This window comes from Culex quinquefasciatus, chromosome 1 (genome assembly GCF_015732765.1).
Source record: "Culex quinquefasciatus strain JHB chromosome 1, VPISU_Cqui_1.0_pri_paternal, whole genome shotgun sequence".
In the NCBI taxonomy this organism is placed as follows: domain Eukaryota; kingdom Metazoa; phylum Arthropoda; class Insecta; order Diptera; family Culicidae; genus Culex; species Culex quinquefasciatus.
The window spans coordinates 56,702,288-56,727,482 of record NC_051861.1 but is presented as its reverse complement, the minus strand read 5'-3'; the positions used below and the strand labels follow the sequence as shown (position 1 = coordinate 56,727,482).

General features: G+C 43.5%; 2 protein-coding genes and 2 pseudogenes across 2 annotated transcripts; 3 read left to right on the top strand and 1 right to left on the bottom strand.

Moving 5' to 3' along the window:
* Positions 1-592: 592 nt before the first annotated feature.
* LOC119769696 lies at positions 593-2,436 on the top strand. The gene is made up of 3 exons (XM_038263096.1): positions 593-1,313; positions 1,367-1,638; positions 1,705-2,436. Exons 1-3 carry the CDS (start codon positions 593-595, stop codon positions 2,434-2,436), a joined length of 1,725 nt encoding a protein of 574 aa, XP_038119024.1.
* A 3,455-nt stretch (positions 2,437-5,891) lies between these two features.
* On the bottom strand, positions 5,892-7,905 carry LOC6044494 (flavin reductase (NADPH)). The gene is made up of 4 exons (XM_001861971.2): positions 7,737-7,905; positions 7,559-7,678; positions 6,145-6,411; positions 5,892-6,084 (listed from the first exon to the last, which is right to left on the bottom strand). The coding sequence occupies exons 1-4, from the start codon at positions 7,813-7,815 to the stop codon at positions 5,933-5,935; spliced, it is 618 nt and encodes a 205-aa protein (XP_001862006.1). The 5' UTR covers positions 7,816-7,905; the 3' UTR covers positions 5,892-5,932.
* Positions 7,906-12,564: 4,659 nt separating this feature from the next.
* On the top strand, positions 12,565-12,948 carry LOC119769693 (annotated as a pseudogene).
* Positions 12,949-15,041: 2,093 nt separating this feature from the next.
* Positions 15,042-16,868, top strand: LOC6044492 (annotated as a pseudogene).
* The last annotated feature ends 8,327 nt before the right edge of the window (positions 16,869-25,195 follow it).

Sequence of the window (25,195 nt, the reverse complement as noted above, 5' to 3'; positions counted from 1 at the left end):
TTGGTTGATAAAAAAATTTCGGCTTAAAACTATTTTTAATGCAATTTAAAAAAAATGTGTTTTTCGACCACTTTTTTCCAGGGTGCAGGGCATAATGGTCCACCTTAGAAAACAAGCCATTTCGTCTAATACAACTTAAGTAACCTTTCCAACATAGTTTCCATGGAGTTTGATCACTTTTATAAAAATAGTCACTTAACAAAACAAACATTTTTGAAAATAGTGTAAATATGTCGAAATAAACCACTATTTTTACAAATAAGTGTCAAAACAATTTAAAATCAACTTGTGGTGGTGTCATGCCCCTGCGAACATTTACACACACACACACACACACTTACACCTCATTCTTCTCTGTGCCGCGCAAGAGACAAGTCGAATAAAAAGTTCAATTTTAGTTTTAGTCGGTAAACTACGCGTTTTATTCCCTGCGGCGATTCCGTTCCCACATTGGTGACCCGCGACGCTGAAAGGAAGTGGAAAATCGACCCCGACGACCGGTCTCCGCGATAATTCCAGCGAAATCGGATTTTTTCTCGCCGCTCGCAAGCGACGCCATCTTGGGGCCCTGACTACGCCACCGCAGACCAGGATGGAAGCGCAAACACAGACAAACGAGGCAAACAATGCTGCCACCTCGGCTGTCACCGCGGCAGTTGCAGTGAAGCTTCCAGAATTTTGGAAGAACGACCCAAGGATGTGGTTTGCTCAAGCAGAAGCACAGTTTGCTCTCGCGGGTGTGGTACAGGACGAAACAAAATACTACCACATTATCAGCAAGCTCGACCAGACTGTCATTATCCAAGTGGCCGACATCGTGACAGAACCCCCGAGAGAAAACAAATACCCAGCAGTGAAGGGACGGCTGATCTCACGCTACGAAGTTTCGGCCCAAGGAAAGTTGGAGCAGCTGCTGAACTCTTGCGACCTCGGGGACATGCGGCCATCTCATCTCTTGGCCCGTATGCTGGAACTCGCAGCTGGTTTGAACGTGAACGAAAGTGTGCTGCGGGTGCTGTTTATCCAGCGAATGCCAGAACGCGTCAAGACAATCCTGTCGATTTGCGATGGAAACAGGCTGCAGCAACTGGCAAACATGGCAGATAAAATCACCGATTTTTCACCGTCTGTCGTTGCCGCCACATCTTCCGCAGCTGTACCCGGGCTTAGCGACCTCCAGGACCAAATCGCTCAGCTTACTGCTGAGGTACGTCGGATGAAGACTTCTGACGGACGCAGCCGATCTTCTTCCCGAAGCCGTCAGTCTGGTGCCCCGTCAGATACCGTTTGCTGGTACCACAGGAAGTACGGCCGTAACGCACAACAGTGCCGTGAACCGTGCGTCTTCATGGACTCAAAAAACTAGGTTGCAGTTCACCTGAAACGGCGAAGGTGAACGGAGCAACAGAAAGTCGCCGCTTACTGCTCAACGACCGCACGTCCAGTTGCCGCTATCTTATCGACACGGGATCGGATGTTTCGATAGTACCTGCGACAAAGAAGGACCGCCTCAAGGGACCGTCGTCGTTCCGTTTGCACGCTGCGAATGGGACGGTGATAAAAACCTACGACTCCCGTTTCATCACGACAGACTTGGGGCTCCGACGGCAGTTTCGTTGGAACTTCATCGTAGCGGATGTAAGTGTCGCCATCATCGGAGCCGATTTCCTCGCTTTTTTCTGATTGTTGGTGGATCTCAAGAAGAGCCGGCTCATCGACGGGAAAACGAACCTACAGTGTGTGGGTGGCCTCTCCGCAGCTGAAATTCACACGGTGACAACAGTTGATTCCAGCCATCCGTTCAAGGATCTGCTGCTGGAGTACCGTGAAATCACGCTGCCGTCTACCATGCAACGCGCCGTGAAGGAAAGGGACGTGAAGCACCACATTCTGACCAAAGGCCCACCCGTCGCTTCGAAGGCTCGGCGGCTGGCTCCAGATAAACTCGACGCAGCCAAAAAGGAGTTCCAGCTGATGTCGGAGTTGGGTATGTGTCGACCATCCTCGAGTCCCTGGGCCAGCCCGTTACACTGCGTACCTAAAAAGAACGGGCAGTTGCGCTTCGTTGGTGATTACCGTGCCCTCAACAAGGTAACAGTTCCCGACCGGTACCCGGTCCCCCATATCCATGATCTGCTAAACGCTTTCCAGGGCAAAATCATTTTCACCACGATTGACCTTGAGCGAGCTTACCACCAGATCCCGATCGACGACGAGGTCGTTCCGAAGACGGCGGTGATCACTCCGTTCGGCCTGTTTGAATTCACCACGATGCAGAACGGCCTGTGCAACGCGGGTCAAACGGATCTTCGGAGACCTTGGATTCGTGATCACATTCATCGACGACATCTGCATCGCGTCGTCGAGTCCGCAGGAACACCGGGAGCACGCCAAAATCGTGTTCCAGCGCTTACGGGAGAATGGACTGGTGGTTAATCTCTCCAAATGCAAATTCGCTCAACAGCAGGTCGAATTCTTGGGGTACCTCATCGATAAGGATGGAATCTTGCAGCTTCCGGACCGGGTGCAGGCTGTGCGCCAGTACGAGCTGCCCACGACCGTTAAACAACTCCGGCGGTTTTTGGCATTGCTCAACGTCTACAAGCATTTCATCCCTCAAGCAACCGACCAGCAAGCCGAACTCCGAGCGTTGATCCCGGGGAACAAAAAGAACGACACTAGAAAAGTGACCTGGACGGACAAGGCAAAGCAGGCATTCGAGCAGTGCAAGAAGTCGCTTTCTGATGCAGCGTTGCTGTACTACGTAGATCCCAACAAGCCTCTCGGACTGATGATCGACGCTTCGAACTCCGCTGCTGGGGCTGTGCTACAGCAGTTCGTCGGCGGTGAGTGGAAACCTCTCGGCTTTTATTCGGAGAAATTTTCACCTGCGCAGCAGAAATATTCCACCTTTGGCCGAGAACTCACGGCGATGAAGATGGCTGTTCGATACTTTCGACATTTATTGGAGGGTAGGACGTTCACGATCTTTACCGATCACAACCCTTTGACGCACGCGCTGACGTCAAACTCTCCTGCTCGATTGTCGCACGAAGACCGACACTTGCAGTATATTTCGCAGTTCACGCAGGATATTCGTCACATCAGCGGCAAAGACAACGTGGTGGCCGACGCACTTTCGCGAGTGGAAACAATTTCAACTCCTACGGTCATCAACTACGCAGATGTCGCAGCTGATCAAGTTGGTGACAGCGAATTGCACGGCCTGCTGCAATTTCCATCCTTGAAGTTCGAACAACGTCCGTTCACTGCGAATGGTGATCGATTGTACTGTGACGTCTCGGTGGAAGGTAAGGTCCGTCCGTACATTCCGCTGCCGCACCGTCGACGTGTTCTGGAAACCATGCACGGCTTGTCACACTCCGGCGTCCGAGCCACTCGGCGCTTGGTAACGGACCGTTTCGTTTGGACTTCGATGAACAAAGACGTCGCCGATTTTGTGAAGTGCTGCATCCACTGCCAACAGTCGAAGATCCAACGTCACACCACGGCGCCGGTCTGCAGATTTGACCTACCCAAGAGCCGATTTCAACACGTCCACATGGATCTAGTTGGACCTCTGCCGCCGTCTAACGGGTATCGGTATCTGCTGACGATGGTAGACCGCTACACACGCTGGCCCGAAGCTGTACCAATTACCGACATGACAGCTGAGACAGTAGCGCGAGCCTTCAACTCGACGTGGATCGCTAGGTTTGGAGTGCCGGAGAAGGTAACGACGGATCAAGGATGACAGTTCGAATCTGAACTGTTTCGCGAGCTGAACCATCTCCTTGGTTCGGAGCATCTTCGTACCACTGCTTACCACCCTCAAGCTAACGGGATGGTAGAACGCTTCCACAGAACGCTCAAGGCCGCGTTAATGTGTACAGACCCCAAGCGCTGGGCTGACCGACTACCGTTGGTCTTGCTTGGTCTGCGAACGGCCCTCAAGGAGGATATCAATTGTTCTGTCGCGGAGCTGGTCTACGGCCAACAGCTACGAGTTCCAGGAGAGTTCTTCGATGCTCCCAAGACGGAGCTGGACCGCAGTGACTACGCGAAGGAGATGCATCGCGTGTTCGACGAGCTCAAACCGAAGGACCCACAGCACCACGCCAAACCGAAAGTTTTCGTTCAGCGCGACCTGAAGGACTGTCGGTTCGTGTTTGTACGAATTGACATGGTCAAGAAACCGCTTCAAAGGCCATACGAGGGACCGTTCAAAGTACTTCATCGAGGTGATAAGTTCTTCGACTTACTGATCAAAGGAAAGAGTCAGCGGGTAACTATCGATCGGATCAAGCCAGCATTCATCGTTGAGGAGGACGTCGAGGAGCCCAAGAAGACAGTAGTTACCCCATCTGGCCACCGCATTAGATTCCTGGTGTAACTGGAGGGGGCACTGTGGTGGTGTCCTGCCCCTGCGAACATTTACACACACACACACACACTTGCACCTAAACGTCGCCGGCTCAGCACACCCCTCATTCTTCTCTGTGCCGCGCAAGAGACAAGTCGAATAAAAAGTTCAATTTTAGTTTTAGTCGGTAAACTACGCGTTTTATTCCCTGCGGCGATTCCGTTCCCACAAACTAATGTTGCATTAAACGTGATTTGTGAAGCTACCAGGAGTGAAAAAATCCATCTAGCTCAAATTTCGCAACTTTTGATTGTTTTTATAAGGCAGGAAAAGGGTGGTCCATTCTGCCCCCAAGTGGATTTAAATTTAACACTTCCACCACCAAGCCTCTAAATGATTTGAAGGTTCCGTTGTTGTTTGATTACCTTTGTAATAGCTCCTGGTAACATTATAAACATTGAACAAACTTTTTCAAACAATCTAACTTTCGAGAAAGTTTATTTAAGAACCTCGAAATAAACAACATTTGGGTGGTTTTTCAATAAATTTACATTTTTGCTCATAATTCGAAAAATACAATGAATTCAAACGTCGTTTTCGGTGTGGTGATGTTATTTGACGTCCTTTATAAGACCCTTGCCTTACACTTGGTCTAAATCCATTCTAAAGCCCAAAACCAAGGGTGGCCCATTCTGCCCCCATGGTCCATTCTGCCCCCACTGCCCCTATCTAGTCCACATTATTCGATAGGTTAAGTAGATTGTGTTGGTTTAAAGGGGTTAAAGATCACGAGCACAGTGGCCAATAGTGCTGCAGTGACCAATACGCACCAATTCCTAGGGTAGGGTAATGTGACCTCAATTGGACCCAAATATCCATTTCCTTAGTCCCAAACATCTATAATTGCATAAAAAAAGCATTTAACAAAATCTAATTTGTTTTTTTGTTTAAGCGCAAATGATAAAAGGCAGCAACACGGTACTGGGTCACGTGAAGCTTTCCCAGTTCCAGCTGACCTGAATGCCGTTTACGTAGAAAGCTTGGTGGTTGACCATCGCTATCGCGGCCGTGGAGTTGGAACTTATCTGATGACCGAAGCCGAACGATTCTGTAAAAAAGTTTTAAACGTAAACAACGTTTACTTGGCGACCGACGGCCAAGAGTACTTTTATGCGAAACTAGGCTACATATTTTGTAAAGCAATTAACATCTTCGGCACAAATACTACGCGGAACACTTCCAGTAAAAAACATTGGATGAAAAAGGTTATCTCCGATTGGGAAGTTGAGGGAGAGGAAGTCGACAGCAGTGACAAAAGAAATTTGTCTTCGACAAATTTGTTAAATGTTCCTTCCAGTGAAGAGATCAACATAGAGCATTCGGAACGGCAAATCCCCAACATTAACGATTTGATACGGAACATTCGAAAAGCAGTCTACAATTATACGCCTAAGCAAGAAAAAGAAGAAACAATATGTGATTTGATACTAACAATGCATTCGATATAAATTGAATTTAGATACAATACTTTAGAATAATAACAACACGCGTATTTTTTATTACGATCATTCAAGGTTTTGTGCAAATTCCAATAACTTGTTTAGCATGTTTGTCGTCAAACAAAGAATCGATCAGAAACATTCCAAGGTCAATTTTACTGATAGTTCTGGAAAGATTCGGAGGCTTGTCATAAGCTAGAGCGAATTCCCCAGAAGGTTCATCTAAAAAAAGAGATTTTTTTAAAGATCAGGTAAAACACATCTTTACACAAATAAATGAACCTGCAATGTGCGGAGGCAAAATTGCGCGAAACTCTAGCGACGACGCTTTCAGTATATCCAACATCCGCTGGTGCTCAATGTTAAGATCGGTAAACATTTTTGGCACTTTGCCGGGCTCGAAAAACAGGAAAGACGAAAGGCACACCGATACTTTCAGCAAATTGTACTTCTCCATGGCTTTCCGGATGTTCATCATGCCGACGGACATCACAGTGGTGGGTTTCAGATCGTTTCTTGTCCCTAGTACGACACAAACCAGCTCCTGGTCTGTAACGAAAGTTTTTTGTTGTGTTTTAGTTCTTTTTTACATTTCCACAGAACATTACAGCTCGATAGGAAAAAAAAACGTCGATGTGTCTAGTTTTCAATGTACATAATAGTAGGTAATTAAATAAATTAAAATGACCTATAAAATTGACAAAAGAGTTTAAATAAGTATGAACTTGAAAGAGTCTGGAGTCGAAGTCGGCAAATCTTAAGAGTTAAGGAAAGTCTAGCAAAACAATGTAATTAGGCCAATGTTGATGTGTAAACAAAGAGTCTATCCTGATCGTTCCAAATGTAAACATCAACTGACGATAGCAGGATACTGTGTTTACACTTCAACATTGGCCCTTTTACATTGTTTTGCTTGAAGTTAGCAATGAAAGAATAATCCTGTCTGTATAGACCAATCGCACCACGCAATGAACTTACAATTCAGAGGTAGATTCCGTTTTTTATGTACGTAAAACCTTAATCCTGTCAATTGCTAAGCTTGTAGTTAGTATTACCATGTTATCTCTGGAGCAACATTTGAAAAGGGCGCATAAGCATTTTGACAGCCAGAACTATTTTGCAAATTCCGAGCCAACAAGTAACTATTTGGCAAAACCCGCAGTGTTAAAAGGTAGCTGAGATGGCCAACTATTGTTTAACTTTTCGAGTTTTGTGAACCTGTTGGCTCGGAATTTGCAAAATAGTTCCAGCTGTCATAATGCTTATCCGCCCTTTTCTCGTGTTGCTCCAGATCTATAAATCAGCGATTGCTGTGCACTTGACCATGTCGGCTGTTGACATCAAAGGAGGGAATAGGAACAGAGCTTTTAGGGGAGCGTTCTTTTATTACGTAACGCAGATGGGGAGGGGGGTCGATGGCCGTGTTACGCTCCATACAATTTTTTAAAATGTGTATGGAAATTTTGTTACGAGGGGGAGGGTGTAAAATTCGTTTTTTTGCATTACGTAATAAAAGAACGCTCCCTTAGTATTATATTACCAAATGACTTCGCCGACTTCGACTCCAACAACAACAAGTCAGCTGCCCCATATGTCTCTACTCGCTTTAGTTTTTCTTCAGCTTATTGATGAAAAGTAGATACATCCGTTTTTATCAAATATTGCTACTAATAATAATAATATTTTATTAAAATACCTTTAACTGCATTCTCCACCTCGTTCGCATTCACGACGTCACCCTGCACCAGCTCCACCATATTTTTAAATTCCTCCGGAACTGTTATCTCATTACGCACCATCAGCCGCACTTTCAGACCTTTTGATAAACGCCGGTCAAAACTTTTTGATATAAATATCCATTCATAATGTCTTACCTTTTTCCAATGCATACCGAACAGCGCAGGTTCCGGTCATCCCAGTTCCTCCGAATATCACTATTTTCGACATGGTCATTTCGTAATTCCCAGTTCTCTATATAGATGGAAATAAAGCGAATCAACATGCAAGTCAATTGAGGATAATGGAGTGTTTGTAACAAACGTAACGCCATACACTGCAAAAAATCGACACTTTTAACGTAATTGTTTCACACACAAATCCATCGCATTTGGCACCACACATGAATTCTATGTATTTGGCTATTGCCTTGTTGCCCAGTTAACTCAATCGGAATTCTGAAACGGAATTCAATTCGAATCGGTTACGTATTCCGTTTCAAACGCAACAACCGATTCCGTGTACGTACCGGTTGTTGCGTTTGAAACGGAATACGTAAACGTTTCGAATTGAATTCCGTTTCAGAATTCCGATTGAGTTGACTGGGTGGATGCTGAATTGATTCTACCATGTATTTTTCATTAGATATGAGCAGTTCTCTAGGATTTCGGTCATTCGATTTTTTTTGTATTTTTTAATCCGGCTGAAACTTTTTTGGTGCCTTCGGTATGCCCAAAGAAGCCATTTTGCATCATTAGTTTGTCCATATAATTTTCCATACAAATTTGGCAGCTGTCCATACAAAAATGATGTATGAAAATTCAAAAATCTGTATCTTTTGAAGAAATTTTTGATCGATTTGGTGTCTTCGGCAAAGTTGTAGGTATGGATACGGACTACACTGGAAAAAAATGATACACGGTAAAAAAAAATTGGTGATTTTTTTATTTAATTTTTTATCACTAAAATTTGATTTGCAAAAAAACACTATTTTTATTTTTTTTTATTTTTTGATATGTTTTAGAGGACATAAAATGCAAACTTTTCAGAAATTTCCAGGTTGTGCAAAAAATCATTGACCGAGTTATGAATTTTTGAATCAATACTGATTTTTTCAAAAAATCGAAATATTGGTCGCAAAAATTTTTCAACTTCATTTTTCGATGTAAAATCAAATTTGCAATCAAAAAGTACTTTAGTGAAATTTTGATAAAGTGCACAGTTTTCAGGTTAAATCCATATTTAGGTAACTTTTTGAAAATAGCCGCAGTTTTTCATTTTTTAAAATTAGTGCACATGTTTGCCCAAATTTGAAAAAAATATTTTTGAAAAGCTGAGAAAATTCTCTATATTTTGCTTCTCCGGACTTTGTCGATACGACCTTTAGTTGCTGAGATATTGCAATGCTAAGGTTTAAAAACAGGAAAATTGTTGTTTTCTAAGTCTCACCCAAACAGCCCACCATTTTTCAATGACGATATCTCAGCAACTAATGGTCCGATTTTCAATGTTAATATATGAAACATTTGTGAAATTTTCCGATCTTTTTGAAAACAATATTTTCATAATTTTCAAATCAAGACTAACATTTCAAAAGGGCTTAAAATTCAATATTACGCCCTTTTGAATTGTTAGTCTTGATTTGAAAATTTTGAAAATATTGTTTTCGAAAAGATCGGAAAATTTCACAAATGTTTCATATATTAACATTAAAAATCAGACCATTAGTTGCTGAGATAACGACATTGAAAAATGGTGGGCTGTTTGGGTGAGACTTAGAAAACATCAATTTTCCTGTTTTTAAACCTTTGCATTGCAATATCTCAGCAACTAAAGGTCGTATCAACAAAGTCCGGAGAAGCAAAATATAGAGAATTTTCTCAGCTTTTCAAAAATATTTTTTTCAAAGGTGGGCAAACATGTGCACTAATTTAATTTTCAATTTCAATTCGGTTTTATTAGTGAATAATCATGTAACAATCAGTTCATTCGCAGTACATAACAGAGTTTTGGAGTTTCTCTTCAGCTGTGTGTTAAATCTCAATCCATTTTGGCACGATTATTGCTTATCACTTAGAGATTACCAAGAGTAAGAAAAAATTTAGAAAAAACTTACTGAAATTACAAAGGAAAGGGGATAGAAATAGAAAAAGCTTAAACTAGATCACAGTTTTTTTTATCTATTGTAGATGTGCTTAATCATTAGCTCCCCGAGGGCCAGAAATTGCTCCGCCTTGTTACGGCAGGTCCGAAACCGCGTCATCATCTCACCCGCTAGAGCAAAGAACTCCGGCAAGGTGAAGAGATCTCCTCCGGTTACTTCTTGCTGGGCCGCATCGCCGCTACCGGCAGCGACCACGCTGGCGAACGATCGCCCCCATCCAGGAGGGAACGCTGGGTTGTCCGCTGGAACCGTACGCTGTCCAGCTGCAGGAACGGTAGAGCTCGTATTCCGCTGAGAAGGGTGGGATGCTGCTGCTTTCTTCTTCCTCTTTTCCTGCTCCTCGAGGTAGGCCTTGCGCGCGACGCATCCGCGGTAATTACCGGTATGGTTGCCGTCACAGTTGGCGCACTTAATGCGCGCCTTGGTTTGCTCTGCCTTGTCCCCCAAGTCCGCCTTGCACGGCAGTGCACACTTCTCCGAGAGGTGTGTTTCACCGCACTTCACGCAGCGGGGCGGGAGGTTGCAGTTCCGCGAGCCGTGGCCGAACTTCTGGCAACGGTGGCATTGTGCTACGTCCATTGGGTTTTTGGAGTAAAACCGCCAGTTTACCCAAAAACCGTCCAACGCCTTAGTCCGACGCAGGTCTTGGATTTTGACGGTGCCGCGGTCGAAGTACAACAGGTACAGAGTGTGCGTACCTGTGACTGTTGTCTTGCGCGAGAGCAGTTTTATCTCCCGTGGCGTTATTCCGGCTCCCGAGAGGTGTCCCTTCAGGTCGGCGATTGGGCGGTCTTGGTAGCCCTGCAGGACTACCTTAACAGCGGTCTTCTCAACTGGATCGAATGTGTAGAACTTGAAGTTGCTACGCTTCAGTTCTTTCACCACCAGATCGAAATTCTTTTTGGTGAAAGTAATCACTTGAACTTTCGATTTGCCAATTTTCAGACTATATTGGAGGCCTTCCAGCAACTCGTCAACATCGTCCGCCAACGTATCCAAAACAAAAATTGGAGGTGGTCGCCGTTCCTTCGGAGAATTAACTTTTTTTGTCGTACTACGTTTTTTGCGTGCATGTCCATCGTTGTCGTCGTCATCGGTAGTGCTGCTATCGTCGGTGTTGTTGTTGTAGCTTTCCTCGTCACTCAGTCTCGCGAACTTGTTACTGGTGGGAATGTTGGCAGATGTTGATGCGCCACCGGTGGACAGATTGCCGGAAGTACCTGAACGGAGTCTGCTTCTTATAGGGCTGCGATCCTGGACACGGTAATTAGCGTGTAATAACTCCGGATTGAATCCATCAGCGCACACGCTCCCCTGCGCGATGGCAGACGACGCGGCGGCGTTGTTTTGTTTACCTTTTTGCACTCGGCCGGTAGACGAACTTCGCGGGTTTTTCGAGGCCGCACTCGAACTGCCACGGCCACGGCCGGCCTTCGGCATGCTGGTGGAGCAAACTCGCGGGTAATCAAAGTCGATTACGGCGGAAAATTCGAAAAAACTTTTAGAGCTCTGAGCACTTCACTGCTGCTTGCTCTGGAGGATACACGCAGAATGAGCTGCGACTATTTTCAAAAAAGTCACATAAAAATGGCTATAACTTGAAAACGGTGCACTTTATCAAAATTTCATTAAAGTACTTTTTGATTTCAAATTCAATTTTACATCGAAAAATGAAGATGAAAAATTTTTGCGACCAAAATTTCGGTTTTTTGAAAAAATCAGTATTTATTAAAAAATTCATAACTCGGTCAATGATTTTTTGCACAACCTGGAAATTTCTGAAAAGTTGGCATTTTATGTCCTCTAAAACATATCAAAAAATAAAAAAAATTAAAAATAGTGTTTTTTTGCAAATCAAGTTTTAGTAATAAAAAGTTAAATAAAAAAATCACCAAATTTTTTTTACCGTGTATCATTTTTTTCCAGTGTAGTCCATATCCATACCTACAACTTTGCCGAAGACACCAAACCGATCAAAAAAATGATACAGATTTTGAACTTTCATACATCATTTTTGTATGGGCAGCTGCCAAATTTGTATGGAAAATTATATGGACAAACTAATGATGCAAAATGGCTTCTTTGGGCATACCGAAGGCACCAAAAAAGTTTCAGTCGGATTAAAAAATACAAAAATTAAAATTGAAGAAAAAAGACCGATTTCGTAGAGAATTGCTCATATCCCACCAAGTATCCCACTTAATTTTCATGGGTACTGCTAATAATTGTAAATGTATGGATTTGTAGAAATCAATGGTTATAAAATTTAAAGGTAATAATTTGGAATATAATTTTCAACTTTTTTGATGACATAAATAAACACAAGAATATCTAAAATTACAACACAATGTTTTTATTGACTGTTCAATATTACTCGGAGATGAAATCACTCACAATGGGGTACAGACAGGGGGTGTTCAAGAAATTGCCACCAGGCTCGCATGTGTTCTACACTGTATCCCTCTGGTGTAAGTTTCGAATAACTGATTTTAAACCAACAGACGGCACCACCGTGACGTAAACATTTACCGTATCGGGATTGGGTTTAATATATTTCATTTGAAAACGCTTATTTTTCATAGAAATGTTTATCTAAATATAATAGGGAATAAAGAACAAAGCGTCGCCATCGTGCTAACTTGTCGTACGTGCATTCTGGGCCAAATTGAGTTAGGGGCTAGGGGCTGGACAACTTGGTCAATAGGTTAACAATAGTTTGGTAAAATATTTATATTTCGTCAATAGTTTAACGCGACCTTACCTTGTATTTTGCAACCTTGATCCAAAAACGCTGTCAAATTAAAATGTCAACATAAACGTAAACACAAAAACTCTGTCACGAAAATGATCAACTGGACGGTGCCATCAAGTTTCAAGGCGGTGGCCACATCAACCATTCGATCTTCCGCAAGAACTTCTCGCTGGACCAGTCGGATCCGTTGGCCGAGCTGAAGAAGGCTTTCGAGCGGGACTTGTATGGACTCAAGATGTAGATGGAGGCCGCCGCCGTGGTCGTCGAGGGTTTGGAGCTACAAGAATACGACATCGCTTTGGTTATGGCATGTCCGGACCAGAACCCGCTGGACGCAGCTACGAGTTTGGTCCCACTGTTCGAAACTGACGTGTAGGAGCATGCGTACTACATGCTGAGCAAGAACCTGCGTACCAACTAAGTCGATGCCATCTGGGACGTGGGCAACTGGTAGAGTCGGCATGAAATCCAGAAATAATGTTAGGAAGTAAACATTTAATAAAATTATAGCGAAGATTCTGAAGAAAGAAATTCTAAGGCTATTTAATTCGAATTTTAACTGCGGACGCAACTGGCGAAGTTGCCTACTTCAGCAAGTCATGATGCATCTTTACACCGTTAAGGCGAAACCTTGCCAATCCTGAGCACCGGCCGGGAGACATGACCTTTTGCTCCTGCTAAGACCTCCCTCCTGTCTGGACGTTATCTTGCGTGGCTCCGTGCGGACCATACTGAAGTCCGTGCGAAAAGGAAACGTTCTACGATCCGCTGAGCTGGTGCATTCAGACCGCCCACATTGACTGGGCAGCCTGCAAGGGGGTTGACACTCGATCATTCTGGAATCATTCCAGTTTTATTCCAGAATAATTGGAATGATTAGAATGTTTTGCTCTATAATATGAGTTTTTTCAGATTAGCGTGTAAACGTCAAAACATCAAAACAAAACAAAATATTTTCATCCGATGTTTTTATACACGTGCGGCATCCGATGTTTTTTGCGGCAAACGAAAGCCCCTGCGGAGGTATCCCAACGTGCACGAGGCACCCGGAAGTGGACTTCGTAGAATTTGCCGGTGGAAGAGAACGTTCAAAAAACGAGCCAGTGACGTACTGGGTGGAGGAGTTATAACCAGCGAAACAGCCACTATAGCGGCCACCTGCATTACGACTATCATCTCCACCAAGAGATGGCCGTGGCGGAAAATTGTCTCGTGGTGAACCGATCCGGCGAGAACTCCCTTCGATACGCGCAGTGGCGACGCGTGGCCAAAATGTTTACCTGTTCAAACAATCTTTTCAGTAGTTTTCAAGTTTTTTAGCTCAATTATATTTAAAAAAATATCTTTTATACATGATAAAGAGAAATTAGATGATGTTAGCAATATTTTTGTGAGAATTATTGATCACATGATTTTTATGGAAATAGTAACGTTTTCAAATTACAGCAATGATCATCCTTTAAGAAGTGTAAAATTTAAATGTTTTTTACATTGTAGTTTTCTATAATTAGCTTGTTTTGTAAATGAATAAAAAACTAAATCAAAACTCAAAAATGAGGCGTAATCCAACCACAAGTTTTTCCCTGGAGTTTTCTTTAGAATGACTTCTCTTATGTTCCATTGGATTAGATTAGAGCAAAAATTATTAATTATTTTCAAATCTCACTAAGCAAACCTTCCGGATGTTGACCATTCTAATGCTGAAATCACGTGCTCTAGTTTCCTGACCAAAACAATTAGGCCATAAAAATGTATTTTACGTTTCTTTTAAAATTTCCCTAAAAAACTAGAAGAGAAAAAAATAATATCGATGATAATAAAAAAAATCATTTAACAAAAACTCGTGCAATCGATTGGACGTTTAACCTTTATTTTTGCATTGATTTTCAAAATGGGCTTTTTAAGCGTATAACAAATTTTGAATTTATAGTCACAAATAAAAAAAATAGCCATAAATAAGTATAAAAAGTCTGAGATTTTTAGTTTTTTACTGCGTCTCATATCTCAATATAAATCCATAAATTAAAATAAAAAACATCACTTTATAAAATTTTCCGAAAAAAAAATTAAACGATCAAAACTCAAGAATTCAAACCAAGTAGACATTATTACGACAGCTTAATTAAGCTTTGCTTTGATTTTTGTTTTTGTACAAATAACTTTTGAAGTAAATTATTGTATGCTTGGTAGGTTAAAGATTTCGTTCTATTTTCTTCCAAATTATTTTGCAAATCTGTCGATATGAACTTGCTTGCTCACTTTTGACAGAGCTATTTATTACTTTATTTCAGTTAAAAACGCTTTTTTGAAGCAACATGCCGTTCTACTATTCATAACAATTTAAAAAGTTTTACTAAAATATTTGAGCAAGCACGCCAAATCGTCTTGGAATCATGGAACAGCCAAGCGCATTCGTGTCCATAGAGCTCTCAATGAAAATCTAACGCGCACTGAAAATCCTCCCAAGCAGCCACCAACCTGTTCGGATTTCTCCATGCACGAGTTCCCATACAACGCATCCAAAAATACACAGAAAGCCGTCCCTATATGTACACGCTGGACGGTATGAATTTGGTAGTTCAGGGTGTGCATGAAAGCTTTTGCACAGTCGACATAAAAGCGCGCGAGCCGAGACGCGAGCAGAGAGAGCAAAGTTCAAAGAGAGAGAGAGAAAAACTCCAGATTTTGCTCTCTTCCTGCTCGCGTCTCGGCTCGCGCGCTTTTATGTCGACTGTGCAAAAGCTTTCATGCACCTGAACACATTCATACCGTCCAGCGTTCAGGGCGGCTTTCTGTGTATTTTGGATGCGATAAATCGTGGTAAAGAACAGCTCTGCTTTCAGTGTTTTTTCATTGAGGCTATGGTTCGAATGAGCTTGGCTGTTTCATGATTCTAAGAAGAGTTGGCATGTTCGTTCAATTATTTTGATGAACATATTTTAATTCTTTCTTCATAAAGAAATCAAAATGATCCACCTGTCCTATGAACAGGTTGAACAGGTGGACGCGACGCCTCTGGATACGCGGTGGCCATACTCCGGGACTTCAAAACAGTGACCGGAAGCTCCCCTGACCAACGGTGAAAATGACCAAGGTCGGGATTCTCCTTCGGGGGATTGCCGGGTGTACAAATCCGGTGGCTGTTTGTTCCTGCAGACGCGAGGTTTAAGAATTTCAAAGAGATAGATCAGGTTCCCGTGGGACACATTTCGCGTTCGGTGACCGTGGTGTGTCACGGTGATCGCCCCGAAGGTCACGTCGTTATCCGCGGAATCTTTTTGCCGATTCAGCGAAGTAGCTTCAAGGTCATGGTTTCGGAAATGCTGCGAGACTTTCCCGAAGGGCACCGGATCGTCTGTCGGAACAACTCCGAGGAAGGTGAAACAAGCAACAAACTGATTTCGGACGTGCTGGTCAAATTGGCCAAGCTAACTTTTACACGTGAATTGCCTGAGATTTACGGCAATTTGGACATGAAGGCACTGCTATTGTTGCTGGTTGGTGGAGTCGATCGCAGCCCGAACGAAATTAAAATTCGTGGCAACAACAACATCCCTGATGTAAGATCTCGGTGTGGCCAAGTCGCAGATCTTGGGCTACATCTATCGGATGGTGGTTCGTACTCAGTATATAATGAGCCTTGGTTCTTCTGGAGTTGGTTTGACTGCCGCGGTCACGGCAAATACCGATTGAATTGCCATACACTAGGTCATGGTGTGTCGATTCTTGCCGTTGCCAATCCGGCGTACGGCCGTTAAAACTCACGTCGCACAATCGAGCAGAACATCGCACTGTGCAAGCGCGAAATGCTGGTCATCTTCACGCCGGAACTGTTCGAGAATATTTTCAACGCGTACGTCGAACTGCGCCGCGAGGCACGCAACAACCGCGACATGACCTTCAGCTCGGCCCGTAACCTGCTGGGAATTTTGCGCCTCTCGACCGCCCTTGCCTGGCTCCATCTGGCCGACGAGGTCGACAAGGACGTCGTGCAGGAGGCGCTCCGTCTGTTGGAAATGTCCAAGGACTCGCTGAACCAAACCGAGCAGAACAGTACTCAGTAAGTTACCTTAAAATTGATTCAATTCACAACCTTACTAACAAATCTTCCTTAATTCACAGCGTCCAGAACAAGGCGGAAAAGATCTTCGCGCTGGTGCGAGAGTTGACCAGGGTGAGCACGACGGCACGACGGTCAAGCTCGGACGTGATGGAGCGCTACATGACCAAGGGCTACAAGCCGGACCAGGTGGACGCCTGCATCGAGGAGTACGAGGAGCTGATCGTGTGGCAAGTCAACCAGAAGCGGACGAGAAAAAAACAGTTATATAATCGAGATTTGCTTAAACAAATAAAGTAAATTTTCCCCATGAATCATGAAGAGCATCGAGGCCGCATTTACAAAGCGGATTCAGTGGCAATTTATTTCTTAATGTTTACAGGTTCCATAGCTCGTCTCCCCTAAGGTGTCGTCAGTCGTGTTAAGGTCCAGCTAGTGATGATACACTGCCTGCCCTTTACTAAGCAATCGAATCCAGAAGGGAAACGATCACCAGTGTGTTTGTCTGAGCCGGTATTCGAACTCCGATCTACCGCTTACGAGGCGGAAGCGTTACCAACAGGCTACGTGGATCGGTAAACCAAGATTTGTGTGCGTGTTTTTATACTCTATTATTCCTCTATTTGTTTCATTCTATCTGTTCCCGATTAAAAGCATTTTTTGTGTACGCATATTTTGTCACCTGGATTGAACTACAAATCATTAAATAATGTCTAAATTCTCCTCTACCCTTTTAATCGAGGTGTTTCATAACAGCCCTAAGTATAATTTTGTTTAAGACTAGATCAAGTTTCAAAAATAAAACTTGACTTTGAATAAATTATATTTGTTTTTTTTTATCATCCAGCGCCCACAGCGGTTTGCTTGGCGCAAAAATAGTAAATGGACCGGTGCCAACGTCCGCTGGGTTGATGAGCCACCTCGTCGGTAGGTTGACGGCGTGAATCCTGCATTCATAGACGAGTTCCTTCCTGTCGGATCCCTGGGTTGCAGCAATGATGATGGACAGTTCAGCGGCTAGGGGCTGCTCGCGTTAGAACTGGGATCATAGACGGAACGAGGTCAGAGTGACCGAAGTAAATCCTTCGGGTCCATCCTTGGAACAGCCAAACGTCGTGGTTCAGGTCTTCCTCGCTGAAGCACTTCTCACTATAAGGAAGGTACACAAAAAAACTTTTATTTCATCTGTAATCCAGTTAACCTGGACTTGCCTCAGCGCCGATGCTCACCTGGTCCATCCCGACTAGCGGCCCCTGCAGTAGAACGTGGCAAGGTACAGCCTCATGAACGCGATCCCCGCTGATGACACCGATCAAATTCATCTCTACCGTTCGTCCGAGGAATCTTCCCACCAGAACCAACGGACGCATCTGCGCTTCGATGTCATGGGACACGACCACCACGTGTCCAAGGGAGTTCTCGCCGGACCGGTTCACCACGAGACAGTCCTCCGCCAGGGCCAACTCCAAGTGGAAACGGTAGTCGTGATGGTGGCGGCCGCAGCTGGTACCAGGTGCAATCTCCTCCACTCCGCTAGTCACAGGATTTCTTTCCAAAATGGTCTCCTCCACCGGCCAACTACGCGAGGTACAACTTTTCGTATCTGGCACACGTTAGGGCCCCCGGGGAATGCGGTGACACAAAAAAAAAGTTTACTTTTCCCATAAAAAAAATGACAGCTTCAGATTGCTGACACGCAAAACCAAAATTAAGTAGAAGTGGAATAATCATGTTTATGCCAGCATCATTCCAGAATAATTCTGGAATGAACAGAATAATTCGAATGAAAATATTCGATGTGTCAACCCCCTTGGCAGCCTGCCTGCGGTTCGCTTGATTTGGCGGACCACGGGCGACCCGCTGGCGGATAAAATTTGCAACAATTTGGCGCGCGATCAGTTTTTTTATCGTGACGTTGGTCCGCCAGCGACTCACCCCGGGGTCGCCCAGGTTTGCCTTGAAATGTTTCACCCGCCGTTCATCCGCCCCACATACGCCGTTTTGTATGATTCAACCGCCCCTATAGGATGGTCCGCCAGCGGGTCGCCCTCTATACGCCTCCCATAGAAAGTTCATCCGCCTAAAAGCCGCAACCGCCGTGGCTCGCCCTTGACCCGCCTTTCATATACGGTTCGTCCGCCCCTGTAAGATGGTCCGCCAGCGGGTCGCCCTTGATACGCCCCCCATATAAAGTTCATCCGCCCAAAAAGCCCCAACCGCCTTGTCTCGCCCTTGATGCGCCTTTCATATACGGTTCAGCCGCCCCTGTAGGTTGGTTTGCCAGCGGGTCGCCCTTGATACGCCCCCCATACAAAGTTCATCCGCCCAAAAAGCCCCAACCGCCTTGGCTCGCCCTTGATGCGCCTCTCATATACGGTTCGGCCGCCCCTGTAGGTTGGTTCGCCAGCGGGTCGCCCCCGATCCGCCCCCTAAATAAAGTTCATCCGCCTAAAAAGCCCCAACCGCCTTGGCTCGCCCTTGATGCGACTTTCATATACGGTTCAGCCGCCCCTGTAGGTTGGTTCGCCAGCTGGTCGCCCTTGATACGCCCCCCATATAAAGTTCATCCGCCCAAAATGCCTCAACCGCCTTGGCCCACCCTCGATTCGCCTTTCATACATATTTCATCCGCCCAAGCAGAATACCCGTTCAGGTTTCTTCAGGATTCTGATAGTGTTTTTTCAAGTTCATCTAAATTGAACAAAAAACACAAAGTGCCTCACGCAGAAAAAAGTTTTGTAGAATCAGCCTGTACGAGGTTTGAATCAACAAAATTTTTGTTGAATATAATCAACGCCGATTTTGCGTTGAAACAAACCTTGATTTTCTCGATTCCACAAAAGTCTTTTGTTGTTTTGAAAAAGCTGCTTTGACGTTTAGCGTTGATTCAACAAAAAATATGATTTTCAAATCAACAAAACGTTTTGTTGATTCAAATATGCCTTATTTTTCTGCGTGCTTATATAGAAATGCAGATCTTTGTAGATTCATGTGTGCTGAAATTTAGAAATAAAACAAAAGTATGAAAAAAAAAACATAATTTTCAACATAATTTTGTTCTCAATAAATCTTACGAGCGTTGTTTGTTCACTGAGGTGAAATGATGAAAAAAAAAAACAAAATAATATATTGATAAGCAAACTTGTTGCGAAGATTTTCCATTTCCTGCAAATAAAAACAATTATTTAACTAATTCTTAAAAACTAAATTATTTAAAATGTTCATGTATTATTGGTACTTACATATAAACAGGCAACGTATTGAATGTTAACAATTCATAAAAAAAAATCAAACCATCCACATTAACGACCCCCGGGTCTTTTGTGGTCTCTATTGCAAGTTTCTGCTCGAACCTAGGAGTCCGAAGGCTTGAATGGGGAGAGCACCCAAACCTCTTTTTATTCCAAGGAACCTTCCACCCCAGTGTTTGAACTGACGACCTTTGGATTGCGAGTCCAACCGCCGCCAGCGATTCCACCGGAGTAGGTTTGGTTTGGTGTGTTGTTTGTATTTATGGCATGGAGACGACTCCTACACCTGGAATGACTTAACGGCCTAACAACCAAGGCCGGGACCGACATTTTACTTCCTCATCCGATGGAAGGTTGCAGCAGATGGGAATCGAACCCAGAATCATCCGCTTACAAAGCGGACAGCGTAACCATTCGGCCACGCACTGCTAACAATTCATACTCTAATCTTATCAAACACAAGCGCAGCTAATCCGAAGAAAGTATCCTAGTAGATTACATCCCATGTTCTTTCTTGTCATTCAATTTGATCATATATTGTATGGGGAATGGTAGATGAGCAATTCCAGCGAGGGCAGTTCACTCCGCGTTAGAAAAAAATGCACCAGAACAAGCTCGAAATTCTAAAACGCTACGCAAGGCGATGATTTTTTTCACAACGCCGCGAGAAGGCAAGATAAGGCCAGCTAAGGCGCGTTAGCGCTCGTAGGGCGGCTTGCTTCTGCTCGAATGAAGTGCTGCGAGAAATCGATCTTGCAACCTTGCCATCACAGATCGAGCAGTTTTTCCTCGATTTTGGCAACACGGTGTTTGTTTTTATTTTTTCAAGCAGTTTGATTGTCAAAAGTAAAAAATCAAAAACAAAAAAACAAGCAGAATTTTTTTTTGTGTTTTTTTCTGCCCGGAGCTTTGACCACTGCCGGAGGTACTGGAGCAAGTGTCAGGAAAGCAGTCGAGGTTGCAGCAGCCGCCGGATGTTTGCATTCGGCTGAAGAATTGTGTTTCGCCAAGGTGCGGAAACTGAGACGTTCGGACGGACATTGGATGCGCACACAGAAGTCGGGGGATTTGTTGTCAGCAAGTTGCCGTTGATGGAAAAGGTTGATGCCACCCGGTAGATGTTGGGCCGGAAGAGAGGAGGAAAGCAGGACGATGAGAGCTGAAAGCGGTTGATTGTGCAGCGGCACTTCGTGACGAGATTTTCGATTCCTTTGGAGAAACTGTTCCCAGAGCAAACGGCGTTGACCAGGGCGTCACATTACAACGCGAATTCTGTTATTTGGTGGAGGTGGATAAAGGGTACGAAAAGAAAAGCTTTACCTCTATAAGACCTAACATTATTCTTTTTTGCAGTTCTGATCTGATGAACTTGAAACCTTTCTCGAAGGCACAAACAGAACAACAAATTTTCCAACCGTCTTTCCACGTTTCTTGTCCATCGCGGCTACGTCAACTCTACCTGTGCCATCAAGTATCGCGGCACACCCAGGCGGAGAGTGACGAAAAACACAAAGATGTCGAATTCATGCCGGTAAGGTGCGGGTTCCGGCGCAGAACTTGGTTTGCGGTCGTCGGCGTTTGATGACCTGGGTGATAACAGGCAGTGTGGGTGCTCATCGCGTTTGGCTTAGTTCAGTAGGATCCGGTTGGGCAGATCAACAAGGATTAGCTCGTTCCGCCCCGGTCCCGGCGCTGATCCGCTTCGAGTCGGAAGCAGCTGCGAAATTCAGAAACTAAAATTAATTTTGAAACACGTATAGTAAATTGTAAAAAAATATTATAATGAATAAAATATACAAGGGGAAGGGTTTGGGAAAGGCTGCTTAAATAGGAAACGGTTCTGAAAGGAGGGGTTTTCCCTCCTCCCGGTATGATGACCGTTGCTAGTATCTACGCGAAGATCTTCCACACCAACGTTATGATTTGGTCACTCTTCATGTGTTCGCTAGCATTTTCAGCATCGTCCGGAATGGCGAGAAGTAACGTAACAGATGTGACAGACGATCTCCATGATGTGGTCCATGGCGAAGAAATGAGTGTGCCGTTTCAGATCGGTCCATAAATGGCAGCTGCGAACATTCTTACTGGGCCGTTTCGGGAAGGCTTATTTGACACCGCTACCAGACATTGAGAAAACGAACTGCCGAAAGATCTGGTGGATCAGGAAGTTTTGCTTGAGCATTCAGGATTGAGTAGGTGGGATCAAGTGTAGGGCTTGTTTTCCTCGTGGGTTAGCAGGTTCCGGTTGAGGTTCGTCCGGGTGGGGAAGATGTCGTTAACTTTTTCAAGTTCGAGCCGGGTGTTTTTCGGTGTGCGACGTTTTGGTATAGTTTGGGCAACTTCCAGAATGTCGGATTGGGAGCAATGAATCTTGTACTCTTCGTCACTTTCGTGACCGACTCGTCCATCGGCGCAACCGGCTCTCTTCTCTAGCTTGACCAAACAATGTACCTCCTGGATGACCGCGACGACCCATCACTTTTCCAACTACCATCATCAGGGGTGTTATTGGGCCGGGGTGAGATTGGGTAATACAAATTTAAGCATTTTTGTATGACCCAATCTCAGACAAATGTCACCCATGATGACGGTACTGTTTCAGCTCCGGATTTCCTAATCGCTGTTCAACCTACTGCTTGCCCGGAATCGTACACATCGACACGGATTCGGAGAATGGACCACGGTCTTGCGCTAGGTCGGAAGGAACGAGATTCTGCCGAGAGATATTCTGCTGTGAAAATCAACAACTTGATAACCGGTTTCGGAAAGTGGGTTCTGGCAAGGCTATTGTGTAAATTTAGTCGGTTTCTTCAGATAACCATCTAAATATTTATTTTTATTCAAAATTTAAAACAGCCCGATTAAATTTACAGCTAGAACTGTCAGTTGCACTTGACAGTTCTCGTTGTCAAAAAAATCGAGCAGTTTGACGTGCAACCGCTTCGGAAGGCTAACCAAAAGTGCTAACGCACGTTAAGGCTTGAAAAGGAACACAAAGGAGGACAGCCTTTAAAAAGGAAGTAGCGAACCCAGAAAGGTGCAAAAAGAAACTTAAACGCTCGACAAAGGCGGAAGTGAGCTACCCCTCGAATTCCAGCCCAAAACAGGATTTTTTTAGGTACTTTTTTCTTGACCCTCTCCGATCTCAATGAAACTTTGTAGACATGTTATCCTAGGCATATATAAGCCATTTTTGTGTATATGGAGCCAGTTACACTCGATAATGACATTTGAGAAGAGCGTAAGTGTTTTAAATATTTTTGTATTTCGTAATTTAAATATTTCTGTATCTCGAAGCCGTTGCATCGTATCAAAATGTGGTCAAAGACAAACTTGTAGGAAATTTGACGGGCTTTCCGAAATAAATACACTGAAAGAAAAAAGCACCCCACTTTTATGAGACTTTTTGATTTTTAAGTATTATCCGCGCACCACCAAACCGAAGTGCGCAACACTTCTGTTGCGCGAAAAAATCTGTTGCGCCGAACAAAAATGTAGTGGTTTGTCGTTAGCGTGTACATCAGCCTGTGGCGCAACAGCTTTGACAGGTTGCGTTCGTATTTGGATTTTTGTCTGCTTTCACAATATAAAAGTCAAATCTGAAGCCCATGATTTTTTTTCGTTCAAAATGTTTGTGAAAATAGCCTAAGATGTTACAAAAAGACTCACGAAAAATGCAGGATGGAGCAATTCACCTAAAAAAATTACAAAAATCATTTACTGAAACTGTTTTTTTGAAAAGTGCTCTAAACGTCAAAATTTTCAAAAACCGAACTCAAGAGTCGATTCTCCAGACAATTTTACATAAAAGTCTCCATATTGACCATGGTCCTAAGTCCAACCCTTGTGAAGTTACAGCGGTTTTAAAAATAAAAATGTTGAAAAAATAGGTTTTTTGATGGTTTTTGGCAATCTCTATATGACAGACTTGATTTTTTCAGTCTCGTAAATATTTTTACCGGAAAGCTCGTCAAATTTCCCATAAGTTTGTCTTTGACCACATTTCAATTGGATGTATGGGCTTACAGATATAAGCTAATTAACTATCCAGGTTACTATACTACACTCAACCCCCGGTGGTTGGTCACTTTTTCGTTTGACACTTTTTTAGTTTGTACCCCGTTGGTTGGTCAAAGTCAAACTAAAAAGTGACGAAGTGTCACTTTTACACGGCGCTCACGTACACTATCAAAACAAACGGTTGGTAGTATGTGTGAACTCCGTGTAAAAGGGGTGTCAAACTAAAAAGTGACCCCGTTCGTTTGACAACAGTTGGTGTCAAACCATCGGGGTTTGAGTGTACACTGAAAAAATATTATGTTTTCAGTTATGAGCAATGTAATTAGCTTATATCTGTAAGCCCATACATCCAATTGAAATGTGGTCGAAGACAAACTTATGGGAAATTGGACAAGCTTTCCGGTAAAAATATTTTCGAGACTGAAAAATCAAGTCTGTCATGTAGAAATTGCCAAAAACCATCAAAAACCTATTTTTCAACATTTTATTTTAAAACCGCTGTAACTTCACAAGGGTTGGACTTAGGACCATGGTCAATATGGAGACTTTTATGTAAAATTGTCTGGAGAATCGACTCTTGAGTTCGGTTTTTGAAAATTTTGACGTTTAGAGCACTTTTCATAAAAACAGTTTCAGTAAATGATTTTTGTAATTTTTTAGGTGAATTGCTCCATCCTGCATTTTTCGTGAGTCTTTTTGTAACATCTTAGGCTATTTTCACAAAAAATTTGAACGAAAAAGAATCGTGGGCCTTTTAAACTTAAAAATCAATGACTATTAAACTTAAAAATCAAAAAATCTCATAAAAGTGGAGTGCTTTTTTCTTTCAGTGTATTTTTCGGAAAGCCCGTCAAATTTCCTACAAGTTTGTCTTTGACCACATTTTGATACGATGCAACGGCTTCGAGATACAGAAATATTTAAATTACGAAATACAAAAATATTTAAAACACTTACGCTCTTCTCAAATGTCATTATCGAGTGTAACTGGCTCCATATACACAAAAATGGCTTATATATGCCTAGGATAACATGTCTACAAAGTTTCATTGAGATCGGAGAGGGTCGGGTACAACCGATTCCCTATTTGACGTGGAATTGCTCAGATATGAATATAAAAATAAATCTTACAGTGAAAAGATAAATACAAATAAGCAGTAATTTTAAAGATGATTCCGGGAAGCTGCAAAACAAACAACTATAATTGTTGGGGCCAAATCTCCCAACTAGATCTTCGGGTGGACTGTATTAGGGATTTTCTCCGGGTGATCAAAAACACTTTGCGGAATTCACTTTTCCTAACAAAAACTTTATATTTCTGATCACTATTTACATAAGCACGTCTGTACTCAAACGCGTTGCGAACTGGA

Bases quoted from the DNA above. Each gene is read 5' to 3' on its own strand.
- LOC119769696 (XM_038263096.1), top strand. From the start codon at position 593: ATGGAAGCGCAAACACAGACAAACGAGGCAAACAATGCTGCCACCTCG. The intron at 1,314-1,366 runs GTAACGCACAAC...TCAAAAAACTAG, and splicing joins GTACCACAGGAAGTACGGCC to GTTGCAGTTCACCTGAAACG. The intron at 1,639-1,704 runs GTAAGTGTCGCC...GATCTCAAGAAG, and splicing joins GGAACTTCATCGTAGCGGAT to AGCCGGCTCATCGACGGGAA.
- LOC6044494 (XM_001861971.2), bottom strand. From the start codon at position 7,815: ATGACCATGTCGAAAATAGTGATATTCGGAGGAACTGGGATGACCGGA. The intron at 6,412-7,558 runs GTATTTTAATAA...CTTTCGTTACAG, and splicing joins GGTGGAGAATGCAGTTAAAG to ACCAGGAGCTGGTTTGTGTC. The intron at 6,085-6,144 runs GTTCATTTATTT...CTCTTTTTTTAG, and splicing joins TTTGCCTCCGCACATTGCAG to ATGAACCTTCTGGGGAATTC.